The 18,444-nt window shown below is 47.5% G+C and overlaps 2 protein-coding genes and 1 long non-coding RNA gene across 10 annotated transcripts in view; 2 read left to right on the forward strand and 1 right to left on the reverse strand.

The window, feature by feature from the left end:
* Positions 1 to 4,690: 4,690 nt before the first annotated feature.
* ADM (adrenomedullin) lies at positions 4,691 to 6,732 on the reverse strand. Of its 2 annotated transcripts, none has more exons than XM_063159456.1 (4): positions 6,618 to 6,732; positions 5,922 to 6,035; positions 5,506 to 5,646; positions 4,691 to 5,009 (listed from the first exon to the last, which is right to left on the reverse strand). In XM_063159456.1, exons 2-4 carry the CDS (start codon positions 6,017 to 6,019, stop codon positions 4,706 to 4,708), a joined length of 543 nt encoding a protein of 180 aa, XP_063015526.1. In that variant the 5' UTR covers positions 6,020 to 6,035; positions 6,618 to 6,732; the 3' UTR covers positions 4,691 to 4,705. The 2 variants fall into 2 exon arrangements, with proteins under 2 accessions (XP_063015526.1, XP_063015527.1); XM_063159457.1 differs by having other exon boundaries at positions 5,922 to 6,032; positions 6,618 to 6,731.
* Positions 6,733 to 7,424: 692 nt separating this feature from the next.
* LOC134419848 (uncharacterized) lies at positions 7,425 to 11,671 on the forward strand. Its single transcript, XR_010028172.1, has 3 exons — positions 7,425 to 7,542; positions 7,668 to 7,928; positions 11,126 to 11,671. It is a non-coding gene; the product is annotated as an uncharacterized LOC134419848 (long non-coding RNA).
* An 822-nt stretch (positions 11,672 to 12,493) lies between these two features.
* The window catches only part of SBF2 (SET binding factor 2), a 229,782-nt gene continuing 223,831 nt past the window's right edge, over positions 12,494 to 18,444 (forward strand). For 4 of the 7 annotated variants that reach the window (XM_063158476.1, XM_063158478.1, XM_063158481.1 and 1 more), the window contains exon 1: positions 12,494 to 12,610. In XM_063158476.1, the coding sequence (XP_063014546.1) occupies positions 12,556 to 12,610 (55 nt within the window). In that variant the 5' untranslated portion in view covers positions 12,494 to 12,555. The remainder of the gene's footprint in view (positions 12,611 to 18,444) is intronic. The other 3 variants (XM_063158480.1, XM_063158482.1, XM_063158477.1) reach the window with 2 other exon arrangements.

Below are 18,444 nucleotides of genomic sequence, written 5' to 3' on the forward strand. Positions count from 1 at the left end.
AAGTGGGACCATTTGTTTTTCATTTGGAGACATTACCAAGCATTTTGACTAGTGTACATAGCTTGCAGTAAAAAGGCTTTTACATAGCAAAGTTTTTTACCTCATGAACAAATTATGCTCCTTCTTCTCATGAAGGATACATGGCCTCACTCCAGAGTATTTAAAGATTAAAACAATTTCAAAGCTGACACAAATTATTTAGTGAATAAAAGCCCTATTCCTTAAAAAAAAATATTTGGATAATAAAAGCAAACTCTTGTGAATGCAATAAATAGATTTTAATTAGGCATAATTGGATTTACTTATTGGTTGTAGTCAGTCATGCTGGAATTCTTTCTCCTGATGCCTGTGTGCTCCACACTGCTTAAGTATGATGTGAGATAATATGAAACGGTGAATTGACGGCACAAGGAAACTATTTGGATGGCTGTCTGGAGTTGCCATTATTGGCTTTAATTATGACTTGCTGTCCTTTGGGTACTCAATGAGCCAGAAAAGGCTTCATATGTGCCAAAGTATTCATTAGTATTCCCCCTTCTGTCATTGTGCTTGCAGAAAGAGTTTCTATCTGGCACCTGACTGCTGTTCTTCCTAGCACGGACCGAGATGCCTTGCAGATTCTGATAATCATCTGAAAGTACACCAGTGTCTCTACTTTTTGGATGCAGTAGAAATTGTTCCTAGGTAACAGTGGAAGAACTCTGACCACTTTCTGATGTAACTGGAGAACAAACAATTTCTGCGGTTGGTCACGTGGCATGGCTGCTTAAAGAAAATTTTGTGGTACCAGCTGGAGAAAGAAAAATAATTCCTTGTTTTCCTCTTCCAGGTTTGGGGACCTGTACAAGGGCTTCATGGGGAAGTCCTTGTATATATCAGCATTTTAGGCACTTTGCCATCATTCCATGTAGAACAAATAATGAAGCCCAAGAAACTTCCTGAAATAAAAATAGCCATTGGAATCCATTTTGGTAATGAAAAATTGTCTATAGTGAAGAATTTTGGATAGAATAGAATAGATTGATTAAATAGAAATCAAATTTAAAAAATAGAATAGAATTAAATGGAATAGATTTTTGGTCTGCCATAGGGTGTCCCTAGGGTAGGTACAAAGCACACTAATCACTCCTAAAGAATACTCCATGAACTCTTCTATGCTGAGAATGGTGACCACTCCTTTGGCATCTGCTCTTGAACAGACTGGTGGACAAGGATGAATTCCTGCTCCAATACATATTTACCATTGCAAAACTTAATTTTAATTTAGAGCCTTGTTTGAACTTCAAGTCTTGTTTTTAGCAGCCTTTGAAATACTGTCCTGTGGGACACCAGACTGTTCTTAGAAACGAATATTTTAACTAAGGTGGTGTGTAAACAGAGACTCCTGATTTGGGAGGCATTTGATGACATCTTCCACTTCTCATCTGACACATTACAGCATAAGCTGGCTTTGAGCTAAGTACAGAGTTCTTGAACTTCTACTATTATAGGAGGATGCTCTCTTTCATGTGCTGTTTCACAGTCCTGCTCTCCCTGAAACCCCAAATCCTTACACTTGTCAGAGATTTTAATCTAGATTGTGGATGAATTTCAGCCACTATTTAAGCATTCATGCCCAACATTTTGCTTTATGGGATGAAGTGAAAAGCTGCTGCACCAGGGTTTTTCAGTATCATCCCCTGCTTGGGCAGGAGGAAGAGCTTTCACCTGGGCAGGTTACACCTGGGGCTGGTGCAGGAATGGATGAAAAGAGAGGATGCTGTCCTGATATATTCTGCCCCTTATAAACCCATTCCCTGAAACCTAGAACTGAGGCTGGGATATGGGAAAGAGTCCCTGCCTGCCATTCTCCTGCTCTGCCCTTCTCCTCCAGCTTATCTAGCCTAGGTTAGCAAAATCCACTGACATTGTGTTTCCAGGGTTTCCTTGTCTGCTCTTTCCACTCAAAGAGTGTGCCATCTTTGGGCTGCTCACTACTTTCTGACTTCTCTCCTTCAGCAGTGCTTTAAAACACATGGTTTCCAAGATTGGTGGGGGAATGGAGGGAACAAAAAAACCCCCAATCTTTCTTTTCTTTGCTTGCTGTTTATTGCAGAGAGTTTTGCTTCTCCTTACAGGCACGGCAGGTGGTGCTCTTGGTCCTTCCAAACACAAGCTGCACTTCCTAAACCCCAGTCAGATCAGAATTGTGCCATCCTGCACCAGCTGGCTGTTTTGAGCCCTGTCTGGTTCTGGGCAGGGTCTTTCAGCTTTGAGTGAAGTGTTTTCCACCAGTGAAGAGGAAAGGAGGGAAGAAAAGGTACTCTGTGTGGGGTTTTGGCAGGAAATGAAGAAAAGATCAGTACAAACAAAAGGAACTAGTTGGCAAGTACATACTTAACCACACTGTAGCCCAATCCAGCCCTCTGTCCCAAATTTAGATGGTAAAAATATTAACTGTGGAATTTACAAGGAAAACGTTGTAGCTATTAAATGGGATGGTTCTGCTGCCGTTGTTTTTTTGTGCTGTGTACATTGAGTAGGATCATGCTTTCACCTACACATTGTAACTTCTCACTGCAAGCACCACAGAACTTGTAACAGCAACAATTTTAATTTCCACTTGTTTGTTTCTCAGCTGGCAGCTATACCTTGTCCATGGATTTGTGTCATCCCTTACATCTTGCAAAATCTGGATCAGAAAGGCCAAGGGCAGGAGACGGGTAAGTTCTCTTCCAGCTCTTAACAAACAGGTAATTAAAACTGGCAAAGTGTCATTATCTTTGATTTTCTTTCTTTTTTAAATAATGTTTCAAGTGGAAAACCTACCTCTCAGGATTTCAAAAATCTTAGTTGAAAGTGCTTAGAAAGTAACTAAAAATAGGCAATTCTGAGCAGAACTTCAAAGTTTGGAATGAAAAATCATGAATACTAGCCAGCTATCTCATCAATAGATCTCTACCCAAGGTTTTTGCAGCAGTTTCCTGGAAAGGTGTCATTGCCAGTTCTTTTCAATTTTTCTCATGAACATATGTTCTTGAGGAATTTAATATTAGGTTAAAAAACAATTAAATCCCCACGTCATTTATTCTAAAGGCACGGAGTTCTGCTGTTCCCTAGTCCTCTCCTGTATATGTTAACTATGTTCAGAGATATGGCAAAATAGAGGAAATGCTTCATTTCACCCAAGAAGTTATTCAAATACACATGCAAATATTTGTTTAGGTTTTAGGTTTGTTTTCTTGGAGTGCAAGGAACAGGCACCAATAGATGGTGCTGGTGGTGCATTAATAAGGTTCAGTTTCACATTTGTTTTCTGGTCTGTGCTTGGAATTTGTTAAAAAAAAAAAAAAGAGAGAGAGAACAAAACAAAACAACAAAAAAGAACAAAACAACAAAATCCCTCATGCTAAGCTTTTATCCAAAATGTTCTCCCTGCACTGAACCGGTCACCATTTAACTTTAACCTGAACTGTGGCCCAGGAAATCCTTCAACATAAATAACCTTGGAAGCTGCCATGACCATTTTTGGAACGTGCTGCCTCAATAAATCTGTTACTTTGTTGTGCAATGTTGAAGTGTGCAGTTGTTTCTCTGATTAATTAGGGCAAAAAATAAACTTGCACGATCAATCCAAGCTGTGACACGTTTCAGCCCTGGCTTGAACGTGTGGGCAGAAAAGAACCTTAGAGCCTTCTCCACAGACCTGCCCTGGAATTTTAGGATGCATTGCTGGCTCGGAGTTTACTCCATTTGATGAGATAAGGTGGCTGCTAACAAAATTCGCAAGGGAAGAGTTTTGGTCTGTCCCAGGACTGCCATTCTAGCTTAGCATGAGTAGGACTGAACACTGTGAGAAATGGTTCATCTTGACCACTGCCCCCACTAAAGACAACATAACTGAAGTGTTTTATGTAATTGTGTTTATTTTATTTCACATATTACCCATGGAGAACAGCTGATACATTCTCTATATCTTTCACCAGTCTGGAATGCAAGATAAAAAAGGTATGGATAAAGAGTTTAACGTTTGACATTCACGATATGAAAAATAGAGGGGATACAATGTTTTAAAATGCCCTTATGCAATATATATATATTTATATATATATATATAAACCGTATAAAAATAAAATATATTTTTTCCAAAAAAAAAAAAAAAAAAAAGACATGGCACAGAACAATCTTAAATACCAATGCATATCTCGTGATCCACACACACCGCACTTATAATTAACAAAAACCACGTACAATTGCACTTTTCCTCTCTGTGACGTTCAAGTATATCGCAGTCCCCGCAGGGACTAATGAGTGTCCGATTCCCTGCCGGGTGCACATAACGCAGAGGGTAGAGCAGATGTGGGCGGCCTGTCCGTGCCCACGGCTGACGCGCACCCTCCAACCCTCGGGGGCGGAGGGCGAGGCCGGGGCCCGTCGCCCACCGGCGGGTCCCCCCCTGAGCATCCCCTCCTCGGGTCGGCGGGGCGCGGGAGGGCGGCCGGGGCCGCCCGGCCCCCCGGGAGTAGCGGCGGCGCCTTCGCGTCGCGGGCGGCGGCGGCTGCGGGAGCCGGCGGTGCGGGGGGCGCAGCGTCCGCTGCCCTTCTCAGCTCCCCGCGGAGGGCGCGCCGGGGTCCCGCCCGGGCAGGCGCTCTCCGCGATCCTGGCGGATCTCAGCCCGTGCCTCAGTCCATCCGTCGAGGCGGCCTCGGCCGGCTCCTGCGGCGCTTCAGACTCCGAGGAAGGCGGCGAGGGGCTGCGCCCGGCGCGTCCGTGGGCGCCGCCCGGAGCTGGGGGAGCGCGCTGGGCTGCGGGGCTCGGGCAGGGAACGCCGCCGGCGGCCGTAGCCCTGGGGGCTGATCTTGTTTGGGGGGGCGGCATCGTTCCTGTCGTTGACGGCCGCCCTGTGGAGCTCGTCGACCAGCCAATGCACCGTGCACGTCCCGAAGCGGCACGCCTTTGTTTGGAAGTGGGGGAATCTGTTAATGCTCTGGCGGTAGCGCTTGACGCGGATGTGAGCATCCTCCCGGTTGCTGCAGGAAGAGAGAGAGCGGGCATGAGAAGAGGGCCGTGGGGGCCCGGAGGAGGGGACCCGGTGGGCGAGGGAAGGGGAGGGTCTGCAGGGCAGGGAGCCCCAGGCTGGAGATGGGCTCGTCCCGACGGTGCCCGGCTGTCCCCCAGCAGTCCCGGCTGTGCCCTGCGCGGGAGCGCCGAGCGAAGCCGGCTGCCCTTGCAAGGAGAGGCCCCGCCGGTTTACGGCTGTTACTTTTTCCTAAGCATCCAGGGCTCGAGTTACTATTTATATCTGACTTTCGCAGCAAAGGCGCTACTATCTCCCGCCAGCTAAAGAGCGCGGGGAAAGGAAGGCGGGAGGCTGCTTTCAGCGCGATGGGCAGCCCGGGCAGGACCTGCCTCTGGGGCGGGGAGGATCGACAGCAAGAATAACCCTGAACACCCGGAAACCTGGGGACCCCGAAACTTTCTACTGCCTCGAGCAAGTGCCCGAGCCCAGAAAGGGCTGGAATTTACCTGGGAGGCGAGACTCGGGAATCCTCCTTCACGTCCTGGGTGCGGATGAGAGGCAGCACGTCGGCGGCTGCCCCCAGCCCTCGGAGCAAGCCCGCAGGCTTCACGTCCCTCTTGGCTCGGCTTAGTGCCCATTTCGTCCATCTGAAAGAGCACAAGGGAAGAGGAGAGCCTGTTATCGCAAGTCTGCAGGGCGGGAGCCAAACCAAATAGATTCGAGGGGCGAAAATCTTTGCCAGCGCCGAGATTTTTTCCTTTTTTTTTTTTTTTTTCTTCTCCACCCCCCAATGCTTTCTGAAAGGGCACGAGGCCTTTAAGGAGCTGAGCAATCCCTGCAGGGAATCAGGGAATCCAGTGCCTCTGACGGCTGCCGGAGCCAGGCGCGGGGCGCTGGCAGGAGGGCGCGCTCCGATACTCACTTTCTTTTGAACTCTGTCGCTACGTCCACCCTTGCAGCATCCACCCCGAAGAAGGTCACGGAGCCGAGATAGAGCAGGGCTACGTGAACTAGTTTCATTCTGGCTGGGCTCCTGCTGGAAGGAAAAGAGAAGAACTATAAGCATGCTTGCTAATAAAAGTCAAGTAAGGACTGTCCTTTATTCCTGGTGATTCCAGAGAGCTCCTTCCCTCGCAGAGCCCCCAGGCTACCGGGGACTTTGTGTCTGATATGAACCAGAAGCTAATATTTGCTCAACAACTTATCACAGAGTAAATAACAGAGCCTCCAAAGTTTACGTTTGTCGAGAGTTTAGTTGCAGAGGCGGCTGAAAACCAGCAGGATTTCCAGAATACCCCCAGCGGCTTGCACTAGGATTTAGCAAACCCATAAGATCAGAGAGAGCTGGCTATCGGACACATCGTTTCCAAACTCCAGCAAGTGTTTTGCTGCCGGGAAGTTTATTCCCTGATAGCTCCTCTTCCCACTTCACACGCAGAACCAGCTAGGTCTGGATCTTATGTTGTAAACTGCAGCTGATGCCAAGAGCCAGTGCAAGACTCCACAGCATAACTCCAAACTCTTCAAAACAGTCCAAATTTAGTAGAGTTTTACTTGCGTTCCACCTCCCCTGAATCTTTTGTTGTTGCCAAGGGCGGGGAAAAAAAATAGTTCTTACCTGACAGTGAGGATAATCCACTGAGACAAATGTTTTTGTAGTAGCGATCCGAGCTTGCAGGGTTTCCTGAGGAGCGAGAACTCCTCCTTTGTGTGTGTGTGTGTGTGTGTGTGAAGTAATCACTGCCGAGCTCTGCGCTCCTCTGCTCGCTTTTATAGAGAGCGCTGAGAAGTGGGTGGACCTTGGCGTGGCTGGGCGAGCTCTCTCTTGGCACCCCCCCACCCCCACATTTCAAGCACTCCTTAAGCATTCTGACCTGGATTGGGGGCAACACTGGGGGGGGGGGGGAGTAAGAGGATTATTGGAAATTATCTTAAACAACCCCCTTGGTGTTTTGTTAATTATAACGGCAGCTTTTAGAATTCTGAGTCATGGTACAACTTGCAAAATCCGATGAGCCCCTCAGCCTGTTTTACTGGGGACAGAGGTTCTAACCGCCAAAATATAATTGTATTTATGCTGTCTGTAGAATAATTTCTCATTCTAGACATCTTAGCCTCAGGTGGGTGAAAGCAGGGGAGTGGAAACCAGATTCAATCCATTCCAAAATCCATGAGAATCCATCAAATATCAAAGTTCCAAAAATAAACCCATATTTGGACAACGTGAATTTATAATGAGTAACTGGAATGACAGCCTTCTTTACATAAGTAATGAGGTGGCAAATCGGGCATCATTAGTATTTATGACTAAACTTGGGTGCATTTTTTATCTAACAAAATGAATTTTATTTACTTGATCGATTCAAGTAAATCACGATTCAAATGGTTTTGACAGATGAAGGTCAGAGCCCAGTTCTGCGCCTTGGAACAGAGCAAGTGGCGTTGCTTTGGGGCGAACACGGGGTCACTGAAACGCCTGGCGTTACGGGGCTGGGAAGATCCTCCGTGCCTTGTGCTGTTCCCAGTCCGCAAACCTCACGGATGTGAGTGCAGTTACTTCCCGGTCAGAAAGCTGAACCGGTGCAGGATCGGGATCTCTAACAGCATTCTCTCGGCTGGCCAGCAGCAAAACCTTAGTCTGACCACCTTGTTATTGGGTTTTTTACAGTCTTTAGCGTCTTTGCTCCGTGACGCTTCAGAAATGCAGCGGTCCGGCTTCGCAGGGGGTGCTGGCAGCCAGCAGCGGATGCACCGTGTCTCCGCTGACTTGTCGCGGTGCAAATTCGGCGGCACCGAGGGAAATGCCCCGGGAGATCTGCGCCCTGGGGCAACAGGGTCCCCTGGCCAGCGAGAGACGCTCGGCAGGAAGGAATGAGTGGCGAGATGCTTCTCTCGCATCTTGCCCCAAGCAAAGTGTTTCAAAAGTCAGGTGAGTGAGCGTCTGCTCGTGACTCTGCCTTTCTAGATAACCGCGGTGTATAACAACACCCCGGAGAGGTATGTGCAGGGGGATGACGGAAACTTTCCTGTGCATGGCTCACTCGGTGCTCTCTCCCTCCCTCCCCCGGCTCTCCAGCAGCGTCCAGACATCTGGAGCCTTCTGTCTCCGGCATCTACCTGTGCGGGACAGGCTGGCCGGGGAGCTGCCACCGCCCGGCCGGCGGGAGGGCAAGCGCTGCCTGTCGCTGCTCCCCATCGCATCAGCCGGCTGCCCCTCTGCCCCGAGCCCCTGCGCGGCTCCGCGGGGCGAGGCCGTTCCCCGGCCCGGTTCCGCTGCCCGCCGCACGTGCCCGGCCGAGCGCCGGCGGGGCTGCCCCGGCTCAGCCCCGTCCCTGCCGCCCGCAGCTCCGCCGAGCCGCAGCCCCGCTGCCCGCGCCTCGGACCGTGCTCCGGAGCGCAGAGCGGGAGGCTTGGGGGCAAAACGGGGAGGAAGAGATGGGAAAATAAGTGTTCTAGAACGGGATCGTATCATGCCCGGAGCTGCACGACTGGCTGGATTTTAGAGACCTCATGAGGCAGCTCAAGCTCGTGCGAGTTCAAGCATTTCCTTGATTAGCAGAAGTTGAAACTGAATCTAACTTTTTCCGAATGAGAAGGCAGGATTTTATGTGATAAGCATTGCTTTGACTCAGATTAAGTCTCCCATTCCAGTAAAAAAAAAAATAAAAAATCACACATTTCCTCAAATGCTGGAAAATCCCTCATTAAAATCTTTGGCTTAAACGGGAAGTGTATTTTGTATACTCTGAGACAAAAAATGCAGAAAAAAAATTCTATGTTGATTTAGGAATATTAATAACAGTAGTAACACAACTCTCATGTTTCTTCCATACTGACTGTAACTATCATCTCGGTGATAAAAAATTACTTCATGTAAATTTATGAGGTGGCAAACTCTGACACATAAATGATCAGTTTGTTGATGATGTGATTTGTGAAAGGGCGTCAGCAGGTAAAGCTGGTTCAAATCTACCACAAAACATCATGTTCTTTGTTCAGGGGCTCATTTTGTTCTTTCTATGAACTTGCATTCTCATGCAGTTTGGAAATGAGCAATAGTCACTGAATTGGTACTGTGATGTAACAGTGACCAATTTTTAAAAAATTATGCCATAAATAGTTATTTCTTAAAAACAAACAAACAAACAAACAAACAAAAAAAAAAAAAACCAAAAAAAAAAAAACCCAAAAAACCACCCCAGCTCCCCAAGCTGTGAGTCTGAGGCAATGCCAAGCAGTTCAGCAAGAGCAGTGTGTGATGTGAAGTGCAGGGTCTCCCAGATGCTGCCTCATCCATGATGGGAAGCAGCCAGCTCCTGTTTACTGCCTATCTTGGGTGTACCATTCAACCTCTTGGTGTTCTGAAGACCTTACCGCAAGTATCTGCTCTGGCAGAGACATGGTGAAGATGAGTTGCTGTTTATAGAGCATTTTATTCAGGCTGAGATTTGTTCAAAAAGAAAAGGTCTAAAATCTGTGGCTAGCAATGGGAAATCAGTGTGAGGCAAATATTCTGTGCTGATGATGGAAGAAAACTGTTGTTTGAAGCCAGTGGAAGTGTCTTTGCATGTTTCACTTTGTTTAAACAAATTGTTCTGAATTCATATGCCACGAGTATGAATAGACCTGATTGTATTTCAGGCTGCGTGAAATCAGCAGAAAGATAATACTAATAGAAGAATGGCACCCTCTGAAGGATCTAAAACCTTGCTCAAGCTCCACACAGAAAAACCTCACTGTTAGTACCTGCACCGAGCCAGAGCTCTCCGTGCCAAGAGCACAGTGACAAAGGGGTGATTCCATTTCAATAGTCCTGCTGGAGGTGCTCTAGTGTACACCAAACAAAGCCTCCCAAGTGAGTGAGGGATGTCTATTGGTTGGGGAAATCTGGTCAGGGTCATGGCTGCCCCCCTGTTCTGGCATGGGTTGGCAGAGTGTGAATTCCCTGTTTCCTGAAGGAGGAGGGAACTGTAGAAGGTATTGTGAACATTCACACGTTGTTGTTGGCAAGGGCACAATGTGAGTGTGGCAACCCCTTGAGTGCTTTGGGGCTCTTGGAGAGGCTGCAGCCTTGCAATTCTTCCCCTGGGGGAAGTCCATGACCAGGGGCTTGTGGACCAGGAGACAGGTCCCTTGGTGTCCTCTGTGAGCCCCTGCTTCTCCTGTGAGGAGCTAGGCTGCGAGTGAGGGAATTAAGGCTTGGTGGTCTGGATAAGCATTCAGTTTCACTTTTCATTAGAATTTAGGTGAGCAAACACTGTGTCTGCTCCACTTCTTCATTTGTCCTATAAGAACATAAGATTGCTCTATTCTTAAGGGAAGTTGCCCAGAGAAATTGTGGATGCCACATCCCTGAAAGCGTTCATGGTGTGGTTGGATGGGTCTGAGCAACCTGGTCTAGTGGCATGTGTCCCTGCCTGTAGCAAAAGGGTTGGAACAGGATGATCTTTAAGATCCCTCCTGACCCAAAACCTTCTGTGATTCTGTAAAATAAATAAGCTCAACTACACTTCCTGTTTCTTATTTAAGATGTGCCATTTCTTATAAACTTTACAAAATTTGGCTGTACTGATCTAGATGGCAGAAGGAGCAAAGCTGTAAAGTGAACTCTAGCAGTACTGGGAAATCACTAAATAAACATCTTGCTCTTGAACATTTATTTATTGCTCTTGAGCATTTATTAATGCTCTGGGAAAGGTGTGATTGATTCTCTCCTACTAGAGATCCTGTGTTAAAAAAGCAGTGAGATTTCACTATTGAGATTTGTAATTGCATATTGAATCTTTTTATCAGTGTAGATATGATAACACTAAGGACCCATTTCAGCTCCAAATTAGGTAATTTCTCAGTGTCTTTAAACTTTGTCTCCAGGTTTAGCTGTACAGAACATTATCCTTTGCTTCTGTGAACTGTGTCCTGCAACCAAAATGCCTATGCATAACTTAACAAAATCCTGCATGACTTAACCTAACTCCTACGTAGAAGTCACTGACCCCACAGAGTGCATCTCTTTCTCAAAAAGTATGGTCAATCTTTTCGATGTACATATGACACATTTTTCTTTACTCCTAAACAAGGAAATGTATTAGGATTGGATCCTTACACATGTCATTTGCTTCAAAACAGCTAAATTACAAAGCTGATGACTCCCAGGAGATGTCAACCTCTGCCCTCCACTGAGAAGGCACAAGCGGGAACACTGCTTGAAGCTTCCTGACCAATTTGCATCTGGCTTATCAGCAAGACACTGCATCACTATGTTCCAGCTAAGAGGTGTAGAACGGTATGTTTGAAACAGAAATGTCTCTGAGACCACTTCTGACTGTCTGCTGGGTTCCTCGTCAGGGTGGATCGTCAGGAGCGAATCCAGTTTGCTGCACTTCCACACCCAGCCCGGCACCCACGACTGGTCCTCGCTGGAATGCCACCCACGTCCTCCGCGCTGGTTCTTCTCTCTGTGCTGTCAAACGGGACGTCCATGGAAGCTTATCAGAGTGGTTTTTGCAGGCTCTGCCAGCTATCCAAGCGCTGTACTGTCCGCTCCTTTATCCTCAGCATCTCCGCGACTGCTGGCAAAGTCCACCGAGCTTTCGAGGGCCACGGTCCAGAAGGTGCCTGCCTCATCTGCACGTTATAAACAGCACCACGGCAGCTCCCGGCGCGGCTCGCTGAGCGCCCCAGCGGCCACCGCCCGTGCCCGGGCCGGCACGTCCGGGGCCACGCGGGTCACGCCGAGGCACCGCCAGCCAGTGCCCTGCCAGCAGCAGGGAGCAGCAGGGCCGGGCCGGGCCGGGCAGCACAGCCCGCTCCGGGCCGGGGCTGGTGCTGTGAGGGGGCCGGGGCCGAGACCCCCGCGCCGACCCTCGGCACCGCCACAGAGCCCAGCGGGGCGGCGGCACGTCCCGAACACCCCGGACAAAACGTGACCGGGACACATTCGGGACGCGCAATCCCCGATTCCCCGGGCCGGGCTGGCGGGGCCGCCGTTATCTGGCCGCCGGCTTCCATTTCCGCGGAGCCTCTGTGAGGGCGATGCCCGGCCCCGGCAGCTCCAAGCGGGAGCGGCGAGGTGCAGCCCCGCTCAACACTTGGGTCTCCCCGGGCACGGAGAGCGCTCCGACCCGCCGCGAGTGTCTTTTGTGAGGGGAACGGGCTCCGGACCCGCTGCTCCCCAGGCGGCCACCGCACTGGGGGAGGCTGCCGAGAGACAAAGCCCCGCTCGGGCGGGGCGCGGACCTCCCCCGCCGGACCCTCCCCGCCCGCGGGGGGCTGCGAAGGGAGGCTGCGGCGCTGGCAGCGGCGTCCCGGCACGGCGGCCGGCCCGGGGCAGCGGCACTGCGGGACAGCCGGGCCGGGCCGCCCCAGCCCCCGCCCAACCCCGGGGTCACGGCGAGCGGTCCGGGCGGCGCGCAGGCGCACGGCGTGCCCGCGCCTCCAACATGGCTGAGGTGGTGCCGTTCCTCCTGCGGCGGGCGCGGAGCGGAGGATGCTGAGCCTGCCCCGAGCCGCCGCCGCAGCCGCTGGGGTGGTGAGGCCGAGGCGCGCCCCGCGCAGCCATGGCCAGGCTGGCCGACTACTTCATCGTGGTGGGCTATGACCACGAGAAGACAGGTAGGTGTGGCTGCGCGCAGCGCTGCCCCGCCGTGCCTGGCCGCTCCCCGCGCTCCTGCCCGGCCCCGGCCCCCGCCCGCCTCCGGCCGGGCCGCGGGAGGAGGAGACTGCGGCGCGCACGGGGCGCGCGTCCGGCCGGGGGAGGAGGGGGTGAGGGCAGCGGGGCGAGCCAAGGGTTAATCCCCCTTTCCCGAGGGGGGAAGCGGAGGGACTCCCGCACCGCCCGGCCGGGGCAGCCCCGGCCCGCCCCGCCTGCCGGGAGCGACTGCGGCTCCTTCCCCGAAGCGCGGGCAGGTTCAAACGGGGCCCGCGGCCGTGCCGGGCCCGGCGGCCGGAGCCGCGGGGCAGGGCCGGAGCCGCCGGTCCCCACCTGTGTCCCGGCGGCTGGGGCGCGCCAGCCGCGCCTCCCGGGAGAACAAAGGCTGCGTTCCGCCGGCGGCGGGGCTTGCCCGGCTCGCCGCTCATCCATCGCCTGTTGAGCGGCGCCGCGAGTCCCCCGGGCAGCGCCGTGGCACCGAACGGGGATGGAACGGGCGCTCCTCCTAAAGCCTCGGGATACCGAAATGTGTCTGCTGGGGGGAAGGGAAGTGCTGTTATCTGCTGTCGTTTGTGGGCAAAGAGAGAGTGGTTTGTGTTACGTAACTCTCCGTTATGGTACCAGCTTTGTTGCTGCAGAGATCTCAAATCAGTGTTTAAGCTGACTGGAAAACGAAGTGATTGTCAATTGGAATGTGTTTGTGCTGCGTATTTCAGAGCGCTCCTTTGAATGTATGCTGTTAATAAACAATATTTGAAACAGTCGAATGTTCCCTAATTTATTTGACTATGCATAAACCAAACAACACTCAAGTTTGTTACTCAGAGTAATTCTTTGAAGTAGCAATTGCGTGTAGTCTGTATCTGTTCATTCAAAAAGTGCAGCTAATAAACTCGGACTGTGAGATTTTTTAAAAAGAAATATAATTTTTAGAGAAACTGTTACATTTGCGTGTTTAAAGATGCAGTGTCTTACAAAGTTCTGCTAAGGGTCTCTTGGATTTTACTATTCTGCAATTGTTATTCCATTGATTACATCCTGGTTACCCCTCCCATCCCGTTTGATCGTAGATTTGTCCTAATTGTACTGTCAAAATCAAGCCATGTGAAATGGGAAGGATTTTATTTTAAAAATAAAGACCTCTCCTTTTGCCTCTCCTGTTTGGAACATTTTCCCTGACAAAGTAGAGAAAACCCAAATCAAAACAAAGAAGCAACCAAAAAACCCAGGTGTGCTTTTAAGAAGACAAATCAAATAGGCTTCTTACTTCATTGAAGTGAAATTACAGATTGCGTTGGAAAGCTTTATGTCTGTAAAATGTCTTCATCTGTAGCATTTAAGTATGTGTTTAACTTCCCATACATAAACTCTTTCATGAAGTTTGGTAGAATTGCTTGCCTGGGTGAAATTGAGCAGATTCAGAAATTGAGCAGATTCAGAAATAACTCCTGAACCTTAATTGAAAAAGGTCATGCCCAGAAAGTAATTGTTTAGACTTTATTATTTAAATGACTTGTTGCTACTTTAATGCTTCATAAGAAAAATGCTTGAAGGAACAACATTCTGTTGAAGACTAGGCATGCATTGTTTTCCAAATTCCTTTACCCCCACATGCAATCCCATAATACATGGAGTACTGACCTTTATTTTTCTTATAAAACTGTAGTTTTTTGATGCATTTATTATGCTTTCTTCTATATGAAAAGCAGGGACAAGCATTTTTAGGATTATAGACTAGCTACTCTTGAAGCGTTTATATTTTTAAGTATGTTCCTTTTCTTTCTATCTTATTTGTTTTTCATCAGCAGCTACCTTCTGGCCTGGTTTTAATGTGCTTGATTTTAATGTTGAGTGTAATTATGTTTTGTAGTGTTTTTTTTTTTTCTTTTTTTCCCAGGCATAATCTGTGGAATAGCTTTGTGTAAACAAGCAAACAAAAATGCTGTACCCTTCCCCCCAGTCTGTGTGTCAGCAGCATTTGGATGATAAACACTTGTGGTTTGTAGGGAAGGGTGTTTATAGTAGTGACTGCTCTCCCAGGAAAGCCCCACTGGGTCTGCTGGCTCTCCCCTCTCTGCTTATATGGATTTATTTACATGGGCCAATATCTTACCCCTGAAAATGGGATAAAGGTGCTGATTTTCTGGCTTTACTCAAAAAACATTTGCTGTAAATATCTAAAATGCAGTGTTTATGCAGTTCAGGAGCAGATCTGTAGATTTTTTCTTGTTTTGGAACAGCTTTGTAAGTGATGCTACAAGTTTTTATCCAGCATAGTCTTCAGGGGAGGTGAAGGGTTTTATTGTCCTCAAATAAACCAGAGTGTGTCCTTTGGGAATCAACATGTGAAAGTCCATTCCTGTTCTGGTCCAGGCCTGTGTAAATTGATGTTACAGCAGTCCTGGTGCTGCCATTCCTATTGTGCTAAACCTTCCTTTGGATCCAGCTCACTTTAGGATGCTGACCCATCCAAAAGACCTTTCTTGCTGGATGTGTTACCTGTGTTGCTGTATTGTCCTTGGATTACTTTCCTGCTCATTTTTCAAACAGTGTTGGCTCACCAGGATGTCAGATGAATGCCAGTACTGGCATAAAGGAGGGTCAGGAGCATGCTGAAAGACAGATCAATGCACCCTGAATTTCTATCAGCTGAAATGTTCCTAGAGCCTTGGGCACAAAGATGTTAGTGAGGTGCCTTAGTGTCCTACATGCTCCAAGGAAACTGATGGGAGCCCTTGGATAATTTGCCTCACAGGCAGTTCATTCATGCTTGGCAAGTTGCAGAGGCTCTGCCTGAGTGGAGAATGAGCTTTGCTGTTGACAAGTGTCAGAAGAGTTGCAGGCACTTAGGAGCTGAGAAGTCTTTGTGCTGTGGAGGATGACCTGAATCACCCAGCTTTTTCTGTCTTTCAGGTGCCCTGGTCTGTGTTCCCACTTAGGTTGCTCAGTCTGTGTCTCACCATAAAACAGCTTCCATGGATCATAGTTTTAATGGCTGTTGTGTATTTTAAGCACTCATTCTGAGCCACTGCTCAGAACTGCAGCAGACAGTAGCTGCTGTCAGAAGTGCATGTTGAGTGTCCTGACAGAGTTATAGAAACCAGATTTGTAAATCCCCCAGCTTTACTAAACCCTTTTCTTTTTTTTTTGCTCTAACAGTGATACTTTTTCAGAATAAAGCAATCAACCTTGGTGTATTTTGTCTTCAGCTGAACCTTGGCTGAGGTAGACAACCACACTTTCCCCAGCATATCAGCACAATATAAAGCTTTTTCATAACTGGCTACAAAAGGCACTTACAGAAGTCTTTGAATGGAGCAAAGGTGCTACCAAATGTAGGCATTCTGGGTTAACAGCTAGGAGAAATCCCAGGAGCCCTTACTGTTCATGCATTTTATTTTTTCATGGATTTTGAAGTGTGTCTGATGTGCTTCACCAAAAAATTCTCACTTAATATGTCTGAATAATGGAATGTGGATGGGATTTAGGAAGAGCACAGATGTTTGTAAGGATCACAGAAGGGCATGAGAAAATGCCTTTTTTGTTTTGTTTGTTTTTGGTTTTGCTGGTATAAGCCCTAATCATAAATCTATCCTTAGAATTTACATACAGTGCTTCTTGGAAAAGGTAAAAGAGAGAACATTCTGTGTCTTCCTTAGCTCAGAAGCTGAAAGGTGAGAGGATAAAGAAGAGAGGATCCAAAGACTGGATTTGATTAATTTTCCCATACACCCATGGCAGCTTTCCTGTAGGATGCTGTTTTAAACCCAGAAGTTAAAGGAGAAAACCTGTGAGGTGGAACAGGATGTTTTCTGCGAGGTTTGATTGCTCTAAGAGGACAGAGGAATGGTTTGTTCTTGATTCTGTGTGCAGTTGCAATGTGTAGGACAGAAGGCTTCCAACAGTATAGCAGTTTTATTTGGCTGTTGTCACAACTGATAAATGATGGTATAACATGTGTAGGCTCTGTTGTGGTTGTTTCTGTTCTGATTTTTATCAACTCCTCTTCAGGGAAGCCTTTATTATGTAACATAGCTTTGTATCTCAGAGGATTTTGAAACAAGACAAGTGATTGTTGATGGAGTGGGAGAAATTTCTAAATGGAGTTGTCTGATTCTTTTATTTTTTTTCCTGTGAGCAGATTTTGCCTGTGAAAAATATAGTATCATTAGGATTTTCTGGTGTATTTGCTGTATATCCACAGGCATTTCACTGAGCTGGTGTGTGTATAAGGAGTGAATGACTGCTTGATGCCATGGCATGCAATCTCTGTAAAAACAAAATGTAGAAAAAGAAGGGAATAAAGCTGTTACTTCAGTGGCTTTCTTATCTGTGCTGCAGTTTAATTTGATTCAAATGCAATCCAGGGAAATCTCAAAGGGATTAAAAAAGCAACAAAAACTAAATCCTTCTTATTGTGGCAGGGGAATTCTTGTAGCTGCAGTGGAATGAAGCATCAAGTGCAGTGCTGGAAGTGGAGCAGGATGCAGGAGTGAGCCTGGGACGTGGCTCTGGGTGACTGTGACTGGGTAGGGCATGGCACCCCAAAGACTTATAAACAAATTAATTGCTCCTTTCAATGAAATCTCTTCCTCCAAACCTTGTGCTTTACTTTTCAAATGCAACAGGTTCCACAATACCGTGCTGAAACAGAATGAGGAAGAAATATTTCCATTGCACGTGGTTTTGTTTGTTTCGATTGTGGTCATGTTTATTTCTTTGTTTGTTTCTTTGTTTGTTTGTTAGTTTTTTTGTTTGTTTGTTTTTTGGGTTTTTTTGGGGTGAGATAAAGCTCTCTTGAAAGTCTGCTTGGAAGACCCCCAGTATTTTTTGATAGCATGTATTCCTAAAAGATATCCAAGCAGTTTCTTCTAGTACATAATGTGGGCTTAAGAAAAAAAAATTGATTTTGGTTTATGGATTTATCATTTTGGAGAAATCTTATAATCAACAGAGATCATGGAGATCTTCTTTCCCTCGCATGTCTGTAATGAGTATTTCTAAAGAACTTGGATTTCAGACTCTTTACTCACTCAGTCTTGCCATCATAATAACAACAACACTAAAAATACTTATTTTTCAGCCTTTAATTTTAAACTAAAATATTCCTGGAGGCTTTTTTCTCTGCAAGCTGTCTGCATTTGGTCTGAAATAGAACACAGATTATGTTGAGGGAAGTAGAATTTCCTATCTTTGTGACTAAACTGCAGTCAAGGAACTCTTTCTTCCCTGTTCTGTCCTGGATTAACTTTGTGGATTATCTGACAAAAAGACACTTTTCCTGCAGCTTGTTCATGGCAAACAGTTTGTTATGCAAGCCTGAATACTGTGTAAGCCCTGGCCTTCTATAACCACAATCATATTTTTAAGTGGAGGGACAATGAGACTGACATTTAACTTCTCCAATGCCCCAAACATAACAGTCTTGTCTTGTAACAGCAAGGAAGAGAATTACACTGCTGTGGTAGCTCTCTTACATCAATTTAAAGAACCAGCTACCTCCCCAGTTACTGCTGCTCACAAAGGAAAGCCACAGTCACTGTGGAATCATTTGTAAAATGTGTAAAATCAGATTCACACTCCAGCCTTGCTAACTGCCAGTGAAAGTTGTAGCCTGCAAATATCCACTGGTGAGTGGGAGGTTTTCCTTTGGTTCATCTCTCCTCTTACTCCTCTTTGCAGTAGCATGAGACTTTCAGGCTCCTTGCTTCTCTAGTGAAAAAAATGATTTCTAACAATAGCATTATCAGTATTGATGAGATTCATTTTCTTCTGCTCGGCGTTTTGGGAATTGTGT

The sequence above is a fragment of the Melospiza melodia genome, chromosome 6, assembly GCF_035770615.1.
Source record: "Melospiza melodia melodia isolate bMelMel2 chromosome 6, bMelMel2.pri, whole genome shotgun sequence".
Taxonomy (NCBI): Eukaryota; Metazoa; Chordata; class Aves; order Passeriformes; family Passerellidae; genus Melospiza; species Melospiza melodia.

What these genes read in the sequence shown, in the direction of transcription:
- ADM (XM_063159456.1), bottom strand. Translation starts at nt 6,019, where the DNA reads ATGAAACTAGTTCACGTAGCCCTGCTCTATCTCGGCTCCGTGACCTTC. An exon ending in GCGACAGAGTTCAAAAGAAA is followed by an intron (nt 5,647 to 5,921) that starts GTGAGTATCGGA and finishes GTGCTCTTTCAG; the next exon opens with ATGGACGAAATGGGCACTAA. An exon ending in TCCCGAGTCTCGCCTCCCAG is followed by an intron (nt 5,010 to 5,505) that starts GTAAATTCCAGC and finishes CTCTTCCTGCAG; the next exon opens with CAACCGGGAGGATGCTCACA.